Source organism: Bos taurus, chromosome 1 (assembly GCF_002263795.3).
Source record: "Bos taurus isolate L1 Dominette 01449 registration number 42190680 breed Hereford chromosome 1, ARS-UCD2.0, whole genome shotgun sequence".
In the NCBI taxonomy this organism is placed as follows: Eukaryota; Metazoa; Chordata; class Mammalia; order Artiodactyla; family Bovidae; genus Bos; species Bos taurus.
Window position 1 is genome coordinate 108,866,748 of NC_037328.1, and position 17,825 is coordinate 108,884,572.

The 17,825-nt window shown below is 38.4% G+C and overlaps 2 protein-coding genes across 2 annotated transcripts in view; one reads left to right on the plus strand and one right to left on the minus strand.

Annotated features, from left to right (window-relative positions):
* Positions 1–17,825, minus strand: part of GFM1 (G elongation factor mitochondrial 1) — a 50,665-nt gene that overhangs the window by 14,237 nt on the left and 18,603 nt on the right. The window contains exons 8-13 of the mRNA NM_001206149.1: positions 17,486–17,570; positions 14,768–14,905; positions 13,225–13,326; positions 11,868–11,924; positions 9,193–9,330; positions 8,046–8,128 (exon numbers count right to left, since the gene is read on the minus strand). Coding sequence (NP_001193078.1) covers positions 8,046–8,128; positions 9,193–9,330; positions 11,868–11,924; positions 13,225–13,326; positions 14,768–14,905; positions 17,486–17,570 — 603 coding nt within the window. The remainder of the gene's footprint in view (positions 1–8,045; positions 8,129–9,192; positions 9,331–11,867; positions 11,925–13,224; positions 13,327–14,767; positions 14,906–17,485; positions 17,571–17,825) is intronic.
* On the plus strand, positions 284–8,010 carry LXN (latexin). Its single transcript, NM_001080340.2, is given in 6 exon segments — positions 284–770; positions 1,985–2,047; positions 3,364–3,541; positions 3,857–3,993; positions 7,342–7,404; positions 7,674–8,010. Coding segments are annotated over 6 exon segments (669 nt in total). The 5' UTR covers positions 284–641; the 3' UTR covers positions 7,773–8,010.

Below are 17,825 nucleotides of genomic sequence, written 5' to 3' on the forward strand. Positions count from 1 at the left end.
ACATCACAGAAAGCTGGGGATGAGCAAGATTGTTCCTGGAAAGGAGAGGGAAAAGAAGGAATCACAATCACTCACTACCAGGAGCTCCTCTGGACTTTGCCCCGAGCCTGACACTGTGGATGGTGGATAAAGAAGTTGCTCCAGACTTTTTTCACGGAGAGGGAAACTCGAAGCCCCAGAGGCGACGCTGCAGTAAGGCAAAAGCCAGAAAGCCCCTCCCCGCACTTCTGTTAAGGTTGGTAGAAGGAAGGATGTAGTCCCGGACAACCCATCCCCAACCCCCGATTCCCTCCCTACCCCCACTTAAAGGTGGAGGGGGCTCTCAGTGCAGGAACCGGAGAGTAATTGCAGGCGGCATCAGGGCGGGGCTCCACAAGGGGCCCTGGCCTGGAGCCAGCTCCCAGGCAGCTGCTTTCAGAATAGGAAGGAGGGAAGAAGGAAGAGAGCGGGAAGGAGCTGGTGACCCCGCCCCAGCCCACGCCCAGCCCCAAGACGGCGGGAGGACTCTTCCGGCTGGGGTACCCAGCAGCAGGCAGGACGGGGACGGGGACGGGGACGGGGACGGGGACGGGGACGGGGACGGGGACGGGGACGGGGACGGGGACGCGGACGCTCGCAAGTCCAGCCAACACTCAGCAAGAATGGAAATCCCTCCGACCCACTACCCGGCCGCCAGGGCGGCCTCGGTGGTAGAGAGCTGCATCAACTACCAGCAGGGGACTCCCCACAAGCTGTTTCTGGTGCAGACAGTCGAACAAGCCAGCCTGGAGGTGAGTCAGGCAGAGGGCGGTGCGGGCACCGGCGAGCGTTCCCTCCATTCCCTCCGCTCCCTGCTCGTCTGCTCCCAACTCCCCGACACCATGCCTGTTTCGGGTCTCACTGCTGCCGTCTCTCTAAAGAAGCTGGTATTTCTGGCATTTCTCTAGTCTCTGGGGCTGTTTATTGTTTTCACAGGGAAACACACACTGATACAGTTTTTATGGGCACTATTATAAGGAAATGGATAAATGTTCTAAGTTTGCGGCGGCTTCTCCCCTTTTCCCAAGTGAAACCTATAGGAACAGTTTTCAAGTTTCTTAAAACTGGTACCACGTTTCTCATCTACTGCTCCAATATGGACCAACAAAAGCTCTGGTCTTGCCTAAGATTCATTTTCTAAATTTTAAGACCAATTGTTCATTTAACCAAAACGAAGTCAGAATGAAGGAACTGTGGGCTGAAGCTTCACTTCCACCACCCAAACACAACTGCTGTTGACTGCTGTGGGTGATGGGCTCTCTCTGGCTAACGGGTTAAATTAAGTGCTATGCTTAAGACCTTAGCAACCACTAAGCTTGTTTCCATTTTACTGAAATCTAATGGATCTGACAGAAGTTTAACTTCCAACAGTCTGTAAGAGCTGACAGGGAGTACATATTTCAAAACCACACCAGGTAACATAATTAGGTATAAACTTTCAAATTGTATCTTGATTCAAAAGTGAAGTACCTAAATGTTTGTCTTAGTTATAAAATTTATTAAAGTCTCATTCTGCAGGTCCACTAATACACAAGTAAAAGCAGTATAACATCTCTAATCACTTTGCAGTAATCTGACTCAAAGTGGAATTCTGTTTGGAGGCTTTATGAAAAATCTTTTCAGTGGGTATCCTATTTGTCATCTTTAGAATTAAAAATGTTAAAATTTCTTATGTGGAACTCAGGGTCACAGATCCAGATGTCAGCGTTCTCTGATGATTGAAAGTGAATTATAACCGATTATATATGCTTTTATCCCACTCTTGTTCTCATCCAAAATAACCCTGCTTAGAAGACCTGCTAAATTAGACATCACACACACGGTGACATGCCTTGCTCAAGGTCTAAGGCTTTAGTCATTTACCTCCAACAGTCAGCTTCCCCTGGCCCCATCAAAAGAGAATGGATTCCTCTAACAATATAAAGACTTTATATGTTGTTATAAAAACACATTTTCTTAATTTTAGGATATTCCAGGAAGAGGACATAAGTACCGCCTTAAATTTTCTGTGGAAGAAATTATCCAAAAAGTAAGTGAAATATCCTTTATTATGAAATAAAATTTGATTCCTTACATTCCAGGTCACCTCTGCTGATCAAATCATAGGATTGATTTGGTTTTTTGGGTTGTTTTTTTTTTTTTTTGAGAAAAAGTTGTGAAATTCCTGCCTCAAAAAAAAAAAAAAAAAAAAAAGATCACCATACAAGGGTTAGTTTTTACTTTTTGTGTATTCTGAGATACACTTAGTTTTCTATTGAGCTATTTAGAAGAGGCTCTAGATACTTCAATATGAATAAATTTCCTTTGAAAATGTTATATATGCATAGGTCAGTGTGAATTTATGTGAATAATATGAAGAAGTGAAATAATTAACTCTCTAATCATCATTAGGTGTTTTTTATTTCTGTCTCATTCTTTTATTTAAAGAAAGCAAGTGCTTTTAGTTATTTATCAGCAACAGAAAGGCCAACTGATACCACTGTGTTCAGATTAGAATCCTTCAGTAATGGGGCAGGGACAATTTTAAAAATTATACACCTATCTAATTATTAACAAGACAAACTTAAAAGGAAGGAACTGCCACTTGTACAATAACCATCTTGAAATTTTAAAAAGCTTGCCCATTTGTTAAGCATAACTAAGAGATACAGGCTAACAGAGAGAGATCCACTAAAAGGCATCTGAGCTGCTAGACGAATATTCATCTTTATAAAGCAGAACCAATGCTACAATCTTCTCATTTTACATCTGGATACAGATTGAAGAATCTGAGTTTGAGAAAATTTCTGTTATTTCAGGAGGAGAGAAGAATAGAATGACTTAATAAAGTCAGACTAAAATCTGCCTTAGAGATGGACTTCCCATTACTACTAAAATACAGTCAAAGTTTTCAACGAATTTACAAGATTATGAGACTTTATAAGTTATAAACTAAGTTACCTATTTTAGCTACCTCTAAGAAAATTGACTTCCCTAGTGGCTCAGATGGTAAAGCGTCTGCCTATAATGCAGGAGACCTGGGTTCGATCCCTCGGTTGGGAAGATCCCCTGGAGAAGGAAATGGCAACCCACTCCAGTACTCTTGCTTGGAAAATCCCATAGAATGAAAAGCCTGGTAGGCTACAGTCCACAGGGTTGCAAAGAGTCGGACACGACGGAGTGAGTTCACTTCAAGAAAATTACTGGGCAACCATGAATTAGATACCTCTGAAATAGGCACATTCAAGTCCAGTCTGAAGTAATACCATAGGGGGACAATGCTTTAAAGGTTCTATCTCAAAGAATAATAATTAGTAATGGATGTCCATCTACATGTAAAGACCTTTTGCAAAATGTTTCAAACAGGAAGTTACAGTGAACTGCACAGCTGAAGTACTGTACCCTCCAACGGGACAAGATACTGCACCAGAAGTCAACTTCACATTTGAAGGAGAAATTGGGAAAAACCCAGATGAAGAAGATAACACATTTTATCAAAGACTCAAGTCCATGAAGGAACCACTAGACGCACAAAATATTCCAGGTATATAAATATATAGCAGAGGAAAATATTTTTTCAATTTTAAAAACAGTATCAATTTACCTGTGCTCAAAATTGTTAAGATGTTTACATTATGCTGGAAATAAACTGACTTTCACAAAAATATTCATTACTAATCTAACAACAATAAAGGCCTTAGGACTTTATAGACATAGCTTAATTACTTTCTGCACACATTTGAAGAAATGTAAGAAATGACTTAGAATTTATATTTTAAAATTTATATTATAAAAATTTATATTTATATTTCACTATGTAAAATAATTCCATTTATCCTATAAATATTTCCTTCACCAGACAGTTTTGGAAATGTACCTCCAGAAATGAAGCCAGTTCGACATTTAGCCTGGGTTGCCAGTGGTTATATAATATGGCAAAATTCTACTGAAAATACATGGTATAAAATGGCAAAAATTCAAACTGTCAAGCAAGTGGTAAGTAATTTCTATAAAATACACTCTAAATAGGTTCAGTATTTACAAAAGGTGTCATAATTCATGATGGGGTAACTAGTGCCCCTTCAGTCATTCTGTATTTTCAGTAGTGAACTCAGTATTTGAAGGAGAGGTCAGTTACCAAGGCTGGAGAAGGTGAAGCTGCAGTTTCCAGTGAAGTCTTCAGTTATAATTTGGCAATGGTTTTTGTGTGCAGCTTAATACAGATCATTTCCTTTGGCAACCTAAGTTTTGTGTTCTGCTTACTATAATCATATGATACTGAAACTACCTCTGCTTTTTTCCTCTCCTCAAATGTTAGTGCCAGAGCTAGATAGAGGGTTGACACGTTCCCCACCTGGATCCGCCAAAATAAAATATTAGCATCTCAGTCTCTGTGAAGCTTGCTGCAAACAACTGTCTTTGATAACCCATCCAGTCATAACTGCCCGCCTATCTTGTTTGTTGCTAGCATGTACTTTAAGTCTGACAGAACTACTCCAAACTGCCTCTTTCTAGACCTTAAAGAGATTAAAACAAATTGAGTTTAGCTTTATTAAGAGGTTTAAAAGAAAAAAAAAAAAAAAATATCAACTAGTAGTATTTAATGGAATGCAAGAAAAAGATTCTGTAAGAGAAAAGCACTTTCCATTGGATTATCTCAGTTTGTTGATAACAAAATGCAAGAAAGCTGGAGCACCTTTACTCCACAAACTTTTGCAACTACCTATCAGATACCTTTGGGCTAGATCACACATAAGTAACCTTCCTGATCTTTCAGTTCAGTTCAGTTCAGTTGCTCAGTCGTGTCCGACTCTTTGCGACCCCATGAATCGCAGCACGCCAGGCCTCCCTGTCCATCACCAGCTCCTGTAGTTCACTCAAACTCACGTCCATCGAGTCAGTGATGCCATCCAGCCATCTCATCCTCTGTCGTCCCCTTCTCCTCCTGCCCCCAATCCCTCCCAGCAGCAGGGTCTTTTCCAATGAGTCAACTCTTTGCATGAGGTGGTCAAAGTACTGGAGTTTCAGCTTTAGCATCATTCCCTCCAAAGAATACCCAGGGCTGATCTCCCTTAGAATGGACTGGTTGGATCTCCTTGCAGTCCAAGGGACTCTCAAGTCTTCTCCAACACTACAGTTCAAAAGCATCAATTCTTCGGTGTTCAGCCTTCTTCACAGTCCAACTCTCACATCCATACATGACCACTGGAAAAACCATAGCCTTGACTAGACAGACCTTTGTTGACAAAGTAATGTCTCTGCTTTTCAACATGCTATCTAGGTTGGTCATAACCCTCCTTCCAAGGAGTTAAGTGTCATTTAATTTCATGGCTGCAATCACCATCTGCAGTGATTTTGGACCCCCCAAAAATAAAGTCTGACACTGTTTTCACTGTTTCCCCATCTATTTCCTATGAAGTGATGGGACCAGATGCCATGATCTTCGTTTTCTGAATGCTTAGCTTTAAGCCAACTTTTTCACTCTCCTCTTTCACTTTCATCAAGAGGCTTTTTAGTTCCTCTTCACTTTCTGCCATAAGGGCAGTGTCATCTGCATATCTGAGGTTATTGATATTTCTCCCAGCAATCTTGATTCCAGCTTGTGCTTCTTCCAGTCCAGCGTTTCTCATGATGTACTCTGCACAGAAGTTAAATAAGCAGGGTGACAATATACAGCCTTGACGTACTCCTTTTCCTATCTGGAACCAGTCTGTTGTTCCATGTCCAGTTCTAACTGTTGCTTCTTGACCTGCATATAGGTTTCTCGAGAGGCAGGTCAGATGGTCTTGTATTCCCATGTCTTTCAGAATTTTCCACAGTTTATTGTGATCCACACAGTCAAAGGCTTTGGCATAGTCAGTAAAGCAGAAATCGATGTTTTTCTGGAACTCTCTTGCTTTTTCGATGATCCAGCGGATATTGGCAATTTAATGTCTGGTTCCTTTGCGTTTTCTAAAACCAGCTTGAACATCAGGAATTTCACAGTTCATGTATTGCTGAAGCCTGGCTTGGAGAATTTTGAGCATTACTTTACTAGCGTTTGAGATGATTGCAATTGTGTGGTAATTTGAGCATTCTTTGGCATTGCCTTTCTTTGGGATTGGAATGAAAACTGACCTTTTCCAGTCCTGTGGTCACTGCTGAGTTTTCCAAATTTGCTGGCATATTGAGTGCAGCACTTTCACAGCATCATCTTTCAGGATTTGAAAGAGCTCAACCGGAATTCCATCACCTCCACTAGCTTTGCTCGTAGTGATGCTTTCTAAGGTCCACTTGACTTCACATTCCAGGATGTCTGGCTCTAGGTGAGTGATCACACCATCGTGATTATCTTGGTAGTGAAGATCTTCTTTGTATAGTTCTTCTGTGTTTCTTGCCATCTCTGCTTAATATCTTCTGCTTTTGTTAGGTCCATACCATCTCTGTCCTTTATCGAGCCTATCTTACCTTATCCTTAAAGGAGCTTCTTTATTGATATAGTCAATAGGGATTGTTTCAAGAGACTATAAAGAGAGAATAGTTTTATTCGATCCTGGGGCCATCTTTATAATTACTGTTAACAAAAGGAGCCACAGGATTTTTCAGTGCCTCATTATAAGCATTTAAGAGCCTTAAGTACAGCAAATTTCTGATGATCAAGGTTTGAAACTATGTAGATACAATATTTCTGTGTAGTTGATGGTGTACTTTAGATGCCCAAAGCAGTAGACAGCATAGATCAAAGCTTTAGTTACAAAATCAAGTATTACATTTTATTATTTTCAGTTTTTTAAAAGAGAATTTCTATTATAAAATTGGTTTTCTTTAGTGTAAACACTCATTTCAGCTGTTTATCCCTTAAACGATGCTTTTTTGAGCAATGGAAATATTAAGGAATTTAAATGACAAATTATCGACTGTAATGTTCTAAAATGTTCAAATTATAGACTATAATGTTATGAGTTCCACAACTCAGAAACGCAAAACAGAAAGGGTAAATGATTTAGAGTAAGAAACGGAAAAAAAAAAAAAACAATTTTAAAACATAGTTTGAAAGAAATCTTATTTCTAAGAGAATAGTTTTTCTGCCAGGCCAAATAAATTATGACATTCAGTTTGTAATTTTTTTGGCTGTGCTGTGTGGCACATAGAATCTTAGTTTCCCGACCAGGGATTGAACCCATGCCCCCTGGAGTGAATGCGTGGAGTCCTAAATACTGGACTACCAAGGAATTCCACAACATTCAATTTTTAATTTTACTTAAGTATTATCATCTACTAATGAAAACTGATTTTTAAAATTAAAATATACTTTTTGCCAATGATACTAAGTTTAAAATGCCAGGTTTTTATTTTTTATTATAGCAAAGAAATGATGACTTCATCGAGCTAGACTACACTATTCTCCTTCATGACATTGCATCTCAGGTATAGTATCATTTACCATTATTTAATGTCACTTTGGAAATTGAGACTCACTTTGTAGCCTCAGTGTATGCATTGTTGATTTTGACTCTAAATCAGAATTCATGTAAATTCAAATAGGCACCAGGTTGAAGTATATTACCACTTGTAGCAATTTAACTTGTCTTATGCTATCTTTATGAGGACTGTTTTGTCTCCAACAATATAAATCCAACTGTTTTCCTAAATGTTTTTATTAATTTTATCACAGCATTAGTTTCTTTTACTTGCAGGAGATTATTCCTTGGCAAATGCAAGTTCTCTGGCATCCACAATATGGTACTAAAGTAAAACATAATAGCCGTCTGCCAAAGGAAGCACAATTGGAATAAACGAAGACCGTAACATTGGATTAAGTGTAAACATGCTTGTTAACGATGACCTGTATACCAGTCTTCACTGATATCTAGCTTAAGGGGTTAGACAAGTCCCAAAAGTGTCATTATCTATAAATGGCCTGATTACAGTACAGAACTATATAGCTTCCATAATAAAGAGCATCACAGTGTACAAGTGTCTTATCAACAGCAGTGGTGCCGTGTATACCCCTAATAAAACCTTTTAATTCCAGCCTCATTGCTTGTTTCATCGTGTTGGATACTTACGGAACAGGGGCCGTAATAGTCTCTCTGAAAGCAACTTTTGGCTTTCCTGTGATACAAGGACAGCCATATTCTCTTTCCATTCGCTAAAAAGAACAAGAGAGATCTTTTTTGATACATTTAAATTAAAAAATAATATTAGAAAAATCCTAAGAGTCTTAATTACCTCAGGATTCATTTAAAAGTGAAATTGTTAGTCACTCAGTCATGTCCGACTCTTTGTGACCCCACAGACTGTAGCCCATCAGGCTCCTCTGTCCATGGGATTCTCCAGGCAAGAATACTGGAGCGGGTTGCCATTCCCTTCTTCAGGGAATTTTCCCAACCCAGGGATCAAACCCGGGGGTTTCCTGCATTGCAGGCAGATGCTTTACCATCTGAGGCACCAGGGAAGGTTATGATGAGCAAATAATAAATCTAAAATAACTTAAGTACCTTATGAGGATAAATACATTACAAACTTTTACAGATTTTATATAAACAAATTCTAATTTAGACTAATTAACTTACACTCACCTCCGGTTAATCTACTAAAACTTTACCTTTGCTCCATTTTATTACATATTTATTGGGATGGTATATGGATCTATTGTCAGAATTTTCTACTATCTCAACTTCAGAGATACAATTACAACCAGAATTTTTATCGTAAGTCAGATATATTAAAAAAAAAAAGTCATATATTTTGATCTCATTCATATACACATAAGACCTTTCCTAGGAAAGAAGGGTCTCCCATCTACCCATTTGTTTATCTATTTTATATTGATCTTCAAGTACTGACTTGAGAAGAAAACAGATAAGAAACGGTCTGGAGAGTGAGTACTGGTGGGCTAACTTTCTCAGCCGGTTTCTCCCTGAGGTTGTCCCCCTAAGGCTGAGACCTCAGGGATATACTTGACCCAAAGAACCATGACCTAGGTATGGATGGATGGTCTGACTGCAATGGTTTACAAATAAAAATATTTAGAGATCAAAAGTAATTAATTAGTAACAGACAGTAGAAGATGCAGTATACCACATCTGGATAAAACCAGAGTGAAGACTGAAGAACCACTATTAGTTTACGACCATTAGACTGAGAATTCTTGACTTTTACACTCTTAAAACACAGACATAAATGACGTGACTTGAACTTGTTATTCACTACCTGAGCATAGATTTCCAGGTGTAATTCTCCCATTCCAGATACAATTGTCTCTTTGCTGTCAGTGTCAAAGTGGACTTTAAATGTGGGATCTTCTCTTGTAAACCTGCCAATACCTTTGGAAAATTTTTCCAGATCATTCTTAAAAAAACAAAAAACAAAAAACATTATACATTGTACTAAGCATGATAAGCAATGAAACTGTTAAAATAATCTGACTGAATGAAATAAAAAACATGGGCAGTTAAATAAAAATGATCTACCATTTAAGTTCTTCACGCTATTTTAATATATGAGCTTGGATACCACACAAGAGAGCAAGGAACAGCTAACTTACACAATTTTCTTTTCACACCAAGATTCAAGAGCCTAAGACTTAACTCTGCCCTTTCCTATTGACGAAATCTCTCCATTTGTGGAAAACTCCCCACAAAACAGAAAGTAGAATCTGTGTTGCAGTTTAGAATTCCTAAACCAAAGGATTGGTTGAGGCTGTCATCAACTGTAACTGTGTTACAGTTTAGAAATCCTAAATCAAAGAAATCGGCATGGTCACCAAGACTCTAGGTTCAAGAGGACAGTTAAGACCAGCAAATGCACACTGAGACATCTCCACTTCCAAATAATCTACCTGGATGTAGTCTGATGTACCTCTATCCTCCTTAGATGTTAATTCCTTATGTGGTAAGCAGAATGGTGTTCTTCTTTAAAGACATGCCCCATCCCCCAAATCTGTTACCTTACCTGATAAAAGGGACTCTGTGGATATGATTAAGGTTACAGACTCTTCAGATGGGGAGATTATCATGAATAATCTGGACAGGTCCAGTGTAATTGCATGAGACTTTAAAAATGGAAGAGGAATGAAGAAGAGCAGTTGAGAGATAAGTGGGAAATAACAGGAGATATCTGAAGCATGACGGGCTCATTTCACTCCTGCTGGCACTGAAGACAGGAGAAAGGGGGCTACGAGCAGCCTCTAGAAGCTAGGGATGGCCCTCAGATGACAGCACGGAAATCTCAAGTCCCACAACGAGGAGCTGAATTCTGCCAACAATCTAAGCAAGCAAGGAACCAAACTGTCCCCCAGAGCCTCCAAGAAAGGAACACAATCTTACCAATACCTGATTTTATCCCATTAAGAACTGTGAACTGTGACCTATACAACTGTAAAGTAATGCATTTGTACTGTTTTTAAGCCACTAAGTTTTTGCTAATTTCTCATGGCAGCAATAGAACATTAACAAGCCCTGAATCACCAGTGTTAACAGCCACATATGTAGCTAAAGAGGTGTTACTGTGCTTTGTTTATGTTATCTGGAATTCTAAGCACAAGGCTGCAAGGTAGAATTATCCCCATTTTACAGGTGATGAAGCTAGGTACAGACAAGTCAAGTGACTTGCTCAAGGCCACACAGCTAACTAGGAGTGAATCTTAAGTTAGTCTACCTCCAAAGTCTTTTCCCTTTTCCCTGCATTGGCCAGGGTCTCAACTTACAAGCTGCCCCACTACTGAGATTCAGGGTTTTATGCAGGGTTTCATTATTTGGTTTGTATTAACTCCAGCAAGCAGACAACCCTGAGACACCAAAAAGCTTTTTGAATATTGATCCATTTGATTTCCATCCATTATTGTGAACTATCAACAGTAAAATGTCTACATAAACTCTGAATTTAGGAATAAAGAATATTTTAACTTCTAGTCCTTTGTCTTCCAAAGGGAAAAGCAACCAATTTGGCAAAGAACTTTGAACAAACTGGCGTATCACTGTGGTAAGATATAAGGTTTGACTTGCTTCACATTTCTGAGATGGAGTGATTGAATGTTTCTTGCCACCTCGACATTCTCTTCTCTGTAATTTGAGAAGGAAAATCTCAAGTTCCTCAAAACAGGTGAAGCAGTAGCCATTAATATATCCATAAGACAATCAATCAGAACATGTTCTATAATGATAGTACCTGGATGACAAGAGATCATAAAATGTTCACTCAATGCATAAATGAATTAATTTCAATATAGCACATTAACATGACAGTTGTGAATATAACCAACTTAAGAACTAAACAATTATGGTTCAAGATGAGGACTAATTTCAGTGACAAGTTATGCAAATACAGAACCTATTCAAGCAGTTTTGGCTAAAAAGCTAAATGACATGAAATACAATCATAAGACTGTTATATCTGAAAGTGAGTCAGAACAGTCTTATTTGCAGGCCTTCCATGTTATAATCACGTTTACCACGTAACTACCATAGATGTGGAGATGTACTATAACCCATGAGGCAAGTACTTGATGCAATATTCTAATGTTCTTTACAGTGAGGTTTTTCTGCAATTTAAGACAAATGCCCCGGTTTCCTCTTTTCTCTCTCTTATGATCTGCATCTAGGAAGTTACTTACCATTCTGGAGCCAACGATATACCTTTACTATGGTAAGAGTTATAAAGCACAGTCTCATGAATATGTTAAAACCATCAACTTCTTCAAATATTCTGAGGAGTACTTACTAGTAGTAGACTGGTAAATTTTAAAAGATGATTTGAATACCAGAAAAGGAAACAGAGTCCATAAGAGTGCTTATGGTAAACCCAAGACACCATATGCATTGTGGAGACAGGTGAAAATGAGCTCAAGGTTTTACTGTGATTTACTAAGTGCTAAATCAAACTCCCACCTTGTTAGATGGCTTCATTGCTATTGAAATGACAGGATCAGGAACATGAATTGACTCCTAAAATATTTTTAAAAGAACAGACAAGAATTCAAACACAGTACTGTATATGTCAGAGATGGATTAATTTTAATGTTCTTTACAGCAGAAACAACACTATAGTCAACATCTTTAAGGCAGACAAAATATATCTTGCTCTACTTTTCATTAAATTATGAATATATTTATATAAATAAAGGTTATACTGAAATCATTGATAAGAGAAGCAGAGAAAGGGACTAGATTCTTCATACATACCATATCTCCTTTAACCAGTCACAACTCTGAGAGGCAGATGGATTTTATTATCCCCATTTTACAAATAAAATAATTAAAGGGTTGGCAAGAAAAATGAATAACTTGGTCAAGGGCCAGCAGTAGCACAGGGCAGAAATAAGGCTCTGACCAAGGTCTATTTGCTTCAAAGCTCGAGCGCTTCCCACGACCTCCAGTCCCTTCATACTGCTAATGACAAGTTTCGAGAAAGTCTCATCACTAATACTTACTAAAAAGTCCACTTATTGAAACTGATTTTTGTAGTGTCCTAACTCCACATGTAAAACCACAGACATCAGAGAATACTTTAGACAAAAAAGCTAAATTATAAAATTAAGAATTCATCATATGATATAGGAGCTACTACAGAGACATCTGTTAGGGCTGGACAAGTTCTTATATATAAACAACCTACTGTAAGCTCCTATCCCCTTTGTACTCATATTCTTCCTTTACTGAATTCAGGAGAGGAAGCACCCTCATAAACACACGGTCATACTGTAGAAGAGCCGCCCTCCTGTGGGGGCAAAAAGGGGGCGGGCGTGAAGGGGACTGAAAGGCAGGAAGTCTTCTAGTTGCATCCTGCCTGCAGAGCACAGTTCTAATCTGTTATGCAATTCCCCGGAGTCCAGCCTAAATGTTACAGTCTGCTCTTATGGTTCTCTAGGAGACTGAGGGAGGCATCCTCTCTCCAGCTGCCGGGTTACTAAGGAAGGAGCACTTGGCTGGGACCAGCCTGATGATGGTGACAGCAATCAGGGGTACACCCACAATGGGGAGGCAGATCTCAGGGAGGAGTCACAGCCACACAGGCCAGGTTACCTAGTGGAGATTTTCCCTCCATGCTAAACCTTGGAGGATGGTGGAATGATTTTACTAAGAAAAATCAGGTAAGTTAGCTAAGTTGACATTAAATGAGCCACAACCAATCTACACTTGATACCTGTGGCACTCAATGAACACTTCTGTGCTTGTTTTTCTGAAGTACTGAAACATACATTCTTGAAATGCAAGTGATAAACAGCTTTGAAGTTAAATGACTTACCATAGAAAGGCCGCTATTATCTTTGTTTGTGAATGTGTCTCCACTGGCACAGTCAATGCCAAACAATGCACAGATGTCTCCAGCAAACACTTCCTCAACATCCTAAAGAAAGAAATAATGCAAAATGATACTTGCAAGTAATTCAAAACTGTACATAATCACTAAAAAGTAACTGCATAATAATCACACTGTGCACAAACAAACATGCCCAAATCTCACCATGAATTCCACAAAGAATTAGACAGAATCAATGCAATACCAACAATCAACCGTGGCAAGATACACCTTCAACAGGGCTCTTATTTAAACCACATCTCAACTGGCAAGATTCTACTGTAAATGGAAACTCAGAACACGGCATCTGTACTTGGAGATCTGCAGTACCTACAGAACACAGAGCCTCATGGTTCTAACGTTATTCCTATAGAATTAAAAAGTATGTAGTACTGTATGTGCTGCCATTGTCTAACAAGCAAATGTGTATGACAAAGGCATACACGGAAAACTTGCAAAGGAAGTTTTGAAAACAAAGGCAGGAGATGTAAGCAGTTAAGAAAACACAGGAAATCTAAGAATAAAGCACTGGGGCCTCTAAACTTCCTAGTCTTTGTCCTGTAACAGTTCATTCATAACAGCTGTGGCTGTGAATGAGCAAGTGCGCGTGTCTTGCTTTAATGGTTACACAGCTATAGGGAGCCTTCTGGCCCATGAAACAGCTGTGACAATCACTAATCCCTCTAGCCTGCCCCCTGCTGCCTATTTCAAAAAACAACGATGTCTAATTTTGAAAGACTGTCTATTCATTTTCCAGGAGATACAACAGTTATGGACGCCAAAAATGTCCACCATAAGATTTTGCTTAGACTAATAAATTTCTCTATGAATAACAGAGCTAAACTGGGAAAGGGTGCAAGGAGAGGACAATCTCCTGTACTTGGTATTCCTGCCAACGCTTAACCCTGTGGACCACAGAAGATAGGACAGGTTCAGAGCCAATTCAAGAAGTCAGATCATAAGCCAAAGTTTATCTCCCAGACTAGGCCTTCAGAGGTTTTAAATCTTTAGATGAGTTCTAGCACCAATAAAGCCCTTCTAGGGGTTGATTCTATTTCCATATTTCAGGAAGTAAATCCACTGAGCAATATGGGAAGTTACGTGTAAATTTATTATTCTCATTTACTTTTGAGAACCGCAGTTCCACTGAACTAAAAACCTATTATACTCTTTCCAAGGCTAGCTCTTGAGGAAAGTGCTGTCCCTTCTCCCTAACCCTGGCCACTGAGGAAAGACAGCCAAGTCACAAATGGTGGTAGTTTTATACCACCATTATTAGAACTGATTAAGTGTTCTTAATATGTGCTAATTTAGCCTACACCAAAGTGCTACATGAGACATGTAGCCCACCTAACTAAAAAGGAAGAAGCTAGGAAAACACATTCAACTAAAAGTGCTTGTCTTGTGGAGCTCAGGATACCAAAAAAGTAGACCTATTTCAACTGCATGAGACAGACTTCTGATTGTAGAGTGAAGCGCGGGTACTCACCTCCATCATGTCGGCATGCATGCGAACCAGTCGCTGCACCCGCACTTTCTTTCTCGTCCTCGTATTATAGATGTTATCACCTTTCTTCAACTCTCCTTGATAATTGCGAACGTACGTTAACTGGCCAAATCGACCAGCCTAGAAGTCAACATTAGGTAAGGACAGAAAGAGTAAAAAAGAGACAGGAATCAAAAATAAGAGGAAAATTTCACAATCACCTTCAAATACTTGCTCTCAGTTTTAATAGTACAACTTATATATATATGTTTCAGCTTATTGTCATAAACTACTTTGATGCTAGTTTTAAATAAAGTTAAATGGTTCTTGTGCTTTCTGATATCAAAATCCAAGACACTACTTGTTTGCTCTGAAAAAAGTTATTAGAAAAAGTTTTAAAATTATATAATAAGCCAGTTATTTCATAAGTTCAGTTTAATACAGTAAGATATAAAAATAAGGTAAAATTATATTAGAAAGACAACAAAAATATTAGAAAGGAAAGACTATACATGTTATAAAAACTGATAATCACCTGGAAAGCTATACAAATATGAATTCTGTAAAGTAACTGAATATAAAATGAATAATCAGGATCATTTCCTCCTGAATATTTAAAAGTTGCCAGTTCTTCCCATATTAATATTTAGGTTTAACACAATAGCAATAAAATTCCAAAGAGGACTTTTTAAATATATTATTAGTGATTTTTAATATTTAGAAGAAAAGCTAAAAAAAGAAAATAACTCTGATATAAGAACACGTTAAATACTTCAAAATATTAAAAGTAATAGCCCTTATAGAATAAATATCTAAAATGTTTAATTCATTAGTCAATAGATAAAAAAGGAGACATGACAATCAATGAAAAAATTTAACACTGTTCAAAAACTGGTAACTGTACAATTGGTCTTTTATTTGGAGGCAGAGGAAATTCACTTAGATCTGAACACCACATTCAGCAAAACAAAATCCAATAGGATTAACAATGAAAAAAACAAAAAAAACCCACAAGAAAGCAGAAGAGACAAAAGTAAGTATTTATAGAATATAATCAAAGAGGAAGATTGAAAAAATGACAAAAGACAAAGATTGCTATATTTGACTATTTAAATTTTAAACTGTTTTTTTTATTTTATTTTATTAGAGAAAGGTTCATACAAGTAAGTAAAACACTTTGACTCTAATTTTAAAAAGGGAAGGACAAAAAAATAAAGAGGGAATTACAAAAGAGGACACAGAATTGCATAATGATTCTATGGAAAAATGTTTTCTATTATTAAGAATTAAGGCAAGATATGGGGAAAAAGATTGGGGCAAGGGATGGTTAAGGAGTTTGGGATGGATATATACACACTGCTACATTTAAAACGGATAACCAATAAAGACCTACTGTTTAGCACAGGGAACTCTGCTCTATGTTATGTGGCAGCCTGTATGGGAGGGGAGTTTGGGGAAGAATGGACACATGAATATGTATGGCTGAGTCTCTTCCCTGTTCACCTGAAACTAAAAATATGAAAGCAATCTGGCAATATATACCATTAAACATTTAAAATATCTTGTATCTTTTACTCAAGAAACACATTCTGGGTATCCTAAGAAAAATATTCCTAGGACTTCCCTGGTGGCACAGCGGATGGGAACTGGCCTGCCAATGCAGGAGTCATGGGATTCATCCCTAGTCCAGGAAGATTCCACACGCCGTGGAGCAACTAAGCCTGTGCGCTGCACCTACTGACGGTGTGCCTAGAGCCCGGGCTCTGCAACAAGAGAAGCCACGGCGATGAGGAGCCCAGGTACTGCGACAGAGTAGCCCTGCTCACCGTAACTAGAGAAAGCTCGCACACAGCCAACAAAGTCCCAGCGCAGCCAAAACTACTAATAAACAAACACTGTCACTGCAATGTTATTTCTACTTTTTAACTTAAAATTACTTTTTCTGGATTTAGAATAAAAATCGTACTGTAAAAATTTAAAAATAAAAACTAGGAAAAAGCACCCCCCCGCCCCCCGCCAGTATAATTCCATCCCAGAAATAACCACACTTGAACACTTCCGACTTATCTACCCTTTTCCTCCTTAAAATATTATACACAGAAGCAACACCACCACAGCAAAAAGCATACCCAGTCCCCAAATCTTGGTTCCTAATACCATTCACAATTAAAAGGAACCAGGACTCGTAGACAAATGGCTGATTCTCGAGCTGCGGCAGGAAATATACAACATAAGCCTGGAAGGTAAGGAAGTGCTCACAGAAGCAAAATACTGGGGAACGTCTGAGGGACACAAAAGCCACCTGAAAGAGCACCAACCGCGAAAACTGGTCAGTCTGGCAATAAAATAAATAACATAGTACTGGGTTTTAACTCAAAGTATGAGACAAATATATGTAAGTCCAGACTGATAAAAACAAATGACTGCGTAAATAAATATGGGAGAGAAAGGACAACTCGTCCTTACAGAAGAATCCCACGTAACTCAGAGACACTGCCCCCTCATGGAGGAAGAACGTAATTCCCCACCCCTTAAGTGCGGGCTGTGCATAGAAACCTTCTTCTAGAGTCAGTATGGAACAGGGTAGGGGACAAAGTAAGTTTACAGTGGAGAAATCTGTAACTAAATCTTTCCTAAGAGTCACTTTGTAATAGGAATAAAAGCCTAAAAGAAAAGAAAAATTCTATATACATCAGTTAAATACATTAGAAAGCAACTTACCTCCAGTTTAAAAGCCAGGCCAACAAATGGATGGGAACTGTCTCTTTTGGGGTTCATTAAGATTTTTGTTTTCTCTTGGGAGTCACTTAAAATAAAAGACATACACATTTGTGAGATGCAACATTTGATATTTCTTTTATAACTATTGGCTTCATCAGAATATTACCTGAGGAAAAGCACACATGCACTCAACATTTCTGAGCTTATTCTTAAGTGAAATTTCACTGAATGGGATCAACAAGAATAACTTCTGGCCAATACTGCACTGCGACAGGACCAGAGTAGAATAATAAACACAAAATGCACCTCAGAAAAAAATAATGAAAGCTTAAAAATTTTT